We start from the raw sequence: 6,561 nt of genomic DNA, 5'->3' as shown, positions 1-6,561 counted from the left end.
GCCGGAAATCAATAATCGGTTATATAGAAACCACGAACTTAGATTGAGTTATTTTCTGGTAGACTATTACACTTGAAATGAACGGGTGATCGCGGGTGGGTCAATGCATTTTCTCCCCCGCCAAACACTATGATTTTGACTATTGCTGAGATCTCTTCTTTAAAATTGGTTCGTGAATTCATTGATTTTTTTCGGATATTTGAACTCGTTAACGCTAAATTTTATGTAGGTAGGTTTGTTGGTAAGCATTTTAGCTTATTTTTTATTATTATTGATTCAAATGGTTAATCTCATTGTGTTTCGAGTATGTTTAGTAACAAGGTGAACACTCGTATTTTTGTACAATTTTATAGTTACGCTGAAACGACAATAATTTATATCATATTTAATAATTTATTAAAAAAATTTAATAGAATTGTAGTTAATATACTTCATTTATGTGTTAATTTGAGATAACATTTTTCTTCTTTTCATTTAATTCAATCAAAAACTTAATTATCAAATTCTCTTAATTTAGAAATTGAATTAAAATCAATCTACTTGCACTCTTCTTTACTGAAAAGTTGGTAAAATGTCATGTTTTTTTTTTGGTCCAATATCTATACCCTCACCCTTATTTATAGTAATTTATCATTAATAAATGATAAAATGATAGACATCTACTTTATTTTGTTACTTTATAATTATATATAAGAAGAAATTTCTTTTAAGTGGACAAAGTATCATTAATAATTTATTTATGATGGTAGTTTTAAATTCCTCTTGATGGAGTTATCTCTCAAATTTCATTCTAATTAATAGACCAAATGCTTATAATACCCTACTAGCTACAAATTAAAACTTACTTTGAATATGTATGTGAACTCAATGTTTCTATTTGGAAATAATTATTAATTTTTGGTTTCTGAATTAAAATATAGGTATGTAAAACAATTTCAAAAATTTATTAATTGTAATTATTATCTGAGTCAATATAAAAATAGAAGTTAAACTGTTTTTGAGGTAAATATATAATACCACAATCATATCTTATTTTAATATAAAGTAAACAAATGTTAAATAGATTACCACATATATATATCATAGTTGATTTTATTTATTAAAAAACTGATAAATTTTTCATTGGCCATTCAATTCAGAAAAAAAAGACCCCACACCAGCTAGTTTGATCGGAGGATTTCACATTTAATAGTCTTCCAAAAGATGAGTTTGTTTATTAGAGAAATAGGCTACCAATGTATTAAACATTTTCAACAATAATGAAAATAAACTATAAATAATGAAAATAAGCTACATGTTATAAAAAAACCAACTAAATAAATAAGATGGACAAAAAGTGATTCATAAGAGATCAAATGTCCCGATTCATTATTTTTTTCCGCAAAATTTGTTCAATTCTAAAAAGAACTAAAGCCCAAAATTAGGAAAATGTTTTAAGTTCCTTTCTCATCATTAGTTTAATGAAATTGTTTAAAAATAATAATATTTTCATTGAAACTCACCTAAATAAATAAATAAATAAATAAATAAAGGCATACCCAATGTATCTATTGAGAAACTTACTAAATTGAAGTTGGGAGGTGTTGATAACCTTTTAAATTAAAAAATAATAACTTTGTCAAATGAATAAATTAAACAGAGTTATACAAAATTGATATTAATATAATAGAATTTGTTATTGGAATAAATATTTGATTAAACATTAATGTAGATAGATTTATGATAGTTTGTTTCAAAGTATGGTATTAGATTATCAATTAGAGCCTAAAAGAAGTCTCTCCTTCAGGTTTATGCCTAGCAATATTCCTGAAAACATGCAAGATCCCATAAAACGTAACAATTCCCAACAAACAATGATCTTCTCCGACAACCCAAACATGGCTCATACGATGAGCAAGCGCCTGAACCATCACAGCCACCAATGAACTCCAAGGATGACATATTATCGCCTCGGACCTTCTCATCTTTTGAGGGTAACGACCCGTTCCTCCATTCCTCCTCACCAATCCAATCTTGTCATCCGACGAAGAAGAACAACCACTAGTTGTTGCTGTTGTTCTTGATGATGTAGATATTTCTTCCATCATTAAATACATCCCCTCTAGTTTCTTCTCCTTCAATGTTACCTTCACTAGCCTAACCAAATCCTCTGGAGGGCCACCGTAATCAATGTAAGAAGTTAAATCACCAGCAGAAAGAGTCGAAATTGCAGCTGCAACTGTTTTATCACAACAACCTAATGTATTGGGAGATATTTCGCCTATAATTCTTATATGTTCATCTACTACTGCAACTGATTTCTGCTCGATTAGGGATCGAGATATGTAGTTCAAAGCAGAGGAAGCAGGTTCCTCATAGTGGATAGTCATGACATGAGGGTCAATTATGTGAAGCGAATCAATACTCATTGCTGATACTGGAGAGAAAACTCCAATGGAATTCAGTATGAATCGAACTACATCTTCTAGGGTTAGCCAGCAGAATTCTTGCCCATTGTGCAGGGTGGTGGTTGGCTGCTTGTTTCTCGACTTGCTTAATTTGTTATCAATCGGAATAATTAGGTTTTGAGCTCCATCCAGTATGCAATCTATTGCTTCAGATAGCCTGGGAAATCAAGAAAGATATATGCAGCCAAACATTTCATCAATTGAAGCACCAATACAAAATCATTTCATATACTTAACATTCAATAGATTGCTCCCATTGACAAACAAATTTATCATATATTTATCAGAAAAATAGATGCAATTACCGACCTAGAATGTGGATCTAAATGTTTGACGAGTCTGGCATTATTTCCTATGAGATCAGAAATAGGTGCCTGAAGCGCGATCGAGGGGGAAGAAAGGTTATCTTCTCTACAGAGGAAACAAATGATATCTACCATGCAAACCTTGCCGACACACCGACAAGAATCTAGGTTGGCGGTCTTCTTCGGCGATGAATGTTCACATTTCCATACGCTGACACTGCTCTCGCCGGTGGTTCTTAAGGCGGACAATGCGTCGGAGACTGATGCGGATATCGGCAATGGCCGTAGCTGTGGCTTCCCTAGGCACATATCTGATACCTCGCGAGCTAGGAATCTAACTGCCATGCAAAAATGGGAGGATTATCAGGATTTCAAATGGAGATAGAGAAAAGCACCATGGATTTATCAAATCCAAATAAAAAAAGAAAGATCTGATCGGAAGTTTATAGGAGGAAGAAGAAGAAGAAGAAGAAAGAGGGTTAAATGGTAACGTCAACTTATTGTCAAGATGAGAGAGGCATATCTCAAACACAGCTGTTGTTATCCGTACTCTTCTCTTTTACCAATATATTTTAATCAAATAAACTAACTCAAATATTAAATGAGTTATTGTTTAGTATTAAAATTTGTATTGTTCCTATAATAAAAATTATTTTTTAAAAAAGTCCTAAAATATAATACAAAATTATTTTAAAATATGAATGTTCACCTAATCACTTAACACAGGAAACACAGCGAAATTAGCTATTGTCGAGCAATAATTGAAACATAAATAAAAAATACTTACAAACGAACAAACATAACACAAAATTAAGTTTTAACGTGTTCAAATATCTTAAAAAAAGAGTTCACCAACCATTTCTATGGATTTTTCAAAAAAAAATATTGTTAATCTTCATAATAATAATAATAACGTTGTGGAGTAAATGTATCGGTCGATCGCGTTCACTGAACGTCTTACTATTTATTTCAAATCAAATAGTCCACTAGAAAATAATAGGAATGTGAACTCAATTCAATCTGATCGAGTTCGCGAATTTTATCCAGACATAATAATAATCGACGATTGACTCAGGCATCACTCATTCAAAGTCAATCATATTTTAAAATGACTCCATATCCCAATCATTCCTTTGCAACCCTATAATAATAATTTTAAAAAAATTTATTAAAAAAAATTATAAAAATTCAATGAAAGATAGTCTTTTTTTTCTCTAAAATATATTAAAATTTGTAATAGATTAGCTCTCAAATTCATTTGATTAGTGAATTGCTAACTTTGTGCAAGGAACATGAAATCAGAGCTCGTGAGCATAGATAAGAACACAAAGTTATTTCATAGTGTTTCAAATGCTCGGACTAAAAATAATGCGATTAATTCTATCTCGGTTCTCGGGGTTACTCATGAGAGTGAGCCAACTATTTCCGCAAAAAATATCCAATTTTATAAGAATCTATTTCTCGAACCGTTTATCGATAAGGCAAAAGTTAGACGACATAAATTTTGTGGCTATTAGTTCTGAACAGAAGTGTATTCTTGAGAGACGTTTTACGGTGCAAGAGGTGGAAGATGTTATGAATGCGTGCGGTAGTGACAAGGCTCCAAGTAGCGATGGTTTCACTTTGGCTTTTTTCAAAAAGGCCTGGACCTTCCTCAAGGGGATGTTATGGCGTAAAAATTGAACACTTTTATCATTTCTCTTCTTTCGAAAAAAGTTAGAATTCTACATTGATTGTTCTCATCCGCAAAGCTTCAAGAACTATAGACCTAAAAAATTTTAGGACTATAAGTTTAGTCACCTCTTTTTACAAGATTATTTCAAAATATTTGACAAATAGGTTGCGTGTAGTGTTAAAATCAATTATATCTGTTAAACAAATAACGCTTATTAAAGGGCGTCAAATCTTTGATGCGACGTTGATTGTCAATGAGTGCATTGATTCAACTAACTTTAATGGTGCTCAATGCGATTTCGTCAAACTTGATATTGAAAATTTTTATGATCATGTTAATTGAGACTTTTATCTTCGATGTAATAGCTATGATGTGAATGGGCGAAAAGTGGATACGTTGGATAAAATTTTGTATTTCCATAGTTAAATTTACTATTATTGAGAATGATAGTTCTCAAGTCTTTTTTGATAGTTCGAAGGGGATTAGGCAGGGTGACCCATTGTTCCCATTTTTGTTTGTCATTGTCATGAAAGCTCTTTTTAGGATGATGGTCTTCGTTGAATATAACAGGCGTATACATGGAGTTGATTGCGAATCGAGGAGAGCTCCATTTTCCATTTCTCACTTGTTGTTTGCTGATGATACGCTATGTATGATTAAGGCTTCCCTTAGAAATTTCAAGCACTTTCGTAATATTTTATGGTTATATGGCGCTTGTTCGGGACTTCGAGTTAATCTTGGAAAATCTGAAATTTTCTTCTCTAATTTTTTGTCAACAAGGAGAAGATCTTGTTTGGAGGGTATTTTGGGATTTTTCATTGGATGTTTTTCGGCCACGTATATTGGTATTCCTCTAGGTGTAAAGGCTTTATCTAAAGTCTCTTGGGAACCGATTATTTCCAATATTGAAAAAGCTCCCTATCTAGAAAAGCAAGTTGACCTCTTAGGGAGGTCGTATGGTCCTCATCAAGAGCGTGTTGGAATCTATGCCTACTTACATGATGTCATTATTTGTGATTCCTAAAAGCGTGGTAGTAAAAACAGAGAGGTTGATGTGTAATTTTTTATGGGGGTCTTCTGAGTCTTCATTTTCACATCTTGTTAGTTGGGACAAAATAAAAATGCCCAAAGATGAAGGAGGTTTGAGTTTTGTGACCTTTGTGCTTTTAATAAGGCATTATTATCAAAGTGGTGTGCACGTTTTGGTTCATAATAGGGAATTCTATGGGTAAGTATGATCATAAGAAAATATGGGTTGAATTAGTCTGGTTGGTTTACAAAAATGTCCAGTCGTCTAGTGGGATGTAGCATATGGAGTGAAATTTCAATCATGTGGAAAACTTATCGTGAATATTCTTTATTTACCGTGGATGACGGTTCATCTATCCGTTTTTTGGAGGATGCATGGTGTGGGAGTAAGAGTTTTGTTATTCTCTTCTCCGTGCTGACATTTATTATTATTTATAGAGAAGCCACAATCAAAGATATGTACGATCATCACTCTCAAGGTTTTACGCATCGTATCAGATATAAAAGGAGGTTATAATTGGAGGAAAGTTCTTCTCATGATAGATTGTTATCATTAGTAGCCAACAAATTAAAGGGTGTCTCCGTTGAACCAGGATACGATGCGATGGAGAAATTTGTACAAGTTTGATGTGGGACATTGTAATTATATATTTAATAGAGTCGTTCGTTCAAACTGAGTTGTGTTTGGAGAAATTATGGGAGTCTAAAATTTCCACTAAGATCACTTTTTTCGGGTGGAGTGCGATCCACGGTGGTATTCTAGCTAAGTGATGATAGATGTATGTGCAAGGGTCTTATTTTAGTTAGTGGATGTCGTATGTGTCTTAAGGATGTGGAGACAACCCCTCATCTCTTTTTACATTATAAAGGTGTCGTTAGTATTTTGAGTCTTCTTTGAAGTATTACTGGTATTCATTGGGTTATGCCATGAACTATTGGTGCGTTTTGGGAAACGTGGATTGAGATAACTAAATTTGCGGACCTGAAACAATTGGGTTATATCCCCACTACTTTTTGATGGATAGTTTGGTTGGAGAGAAATCGTAGAACCTTTAACAATCTCAAACGATCAAACGTGAATCATTCACAATGCTTTCATCTTAAT

At 32.8% G+C, this 6,561-nt stretch overlaps 1 protein-coding gene across 1 annotated transcript; it reads right to left on the bottom strand.

Moving 5' to 3' along the window:
* Positions 1-1,721: 1,721 nt before the first annotated feature.
* Positions 1,722-3,142, bottom strand: LOC124912342 (CBS domain-containing protein CBSX5-like). The gene is made up of 2 exons (XM_047452952.1): positions 2,757-3,142; positions 1,722-2,604 (listed from the first exon to the last, which is right to left on the bottom strand). Exons 1-2 carry the CDS (start codon positions 3,095-3,097, stop codon positions 1,758-1,760), a joined length of 1,188 nt encoding a protein of 395 aa, XP_047308908.1. The 5' UTR covers positions 3,098-3,142; the 3' UTR covers positions 1,722-1,757.
* Positions 3,143-6,561: the final 3,419 nt, after the last annotated feature.

This window comes from Impatiens glandulifera, chromosome 8, assembly GCF_907164915.1.
Source record: "Impatiens glandulifera chromosome 8, dImpGla2.1, whole genome shotgun sequence".
NCBI classification, from domain to species: Eukaryota; Viridiplantae; Streptophyta; class Magnoliopsida; order Ericales; family Balsaminaceae; genus Impatiens; species Impatiens glandulifera.
Note: the sequence above shows the minus strand (reverse complement) of the source record. Positions and strands in the feature narration are given on the sequence as shown.

Excerpts from the sequence above, each read along its gene's own strand:
- LOC124912342 (XM_047452952.1), bottom strand. The coding sequence starts at position 3,097 with ATGGCAGTTAGATTCCTAGCTCGCGAGGTATCAGATATGTGCCTAGGG. Across the intron at positions 2,605-2,756 it reads CATTTAGATCCACATTCTAG|GCTATCTGAAGCAATAGATT; the intron begins GTCGGTAATTGC and ends TTGATTTCCCAG.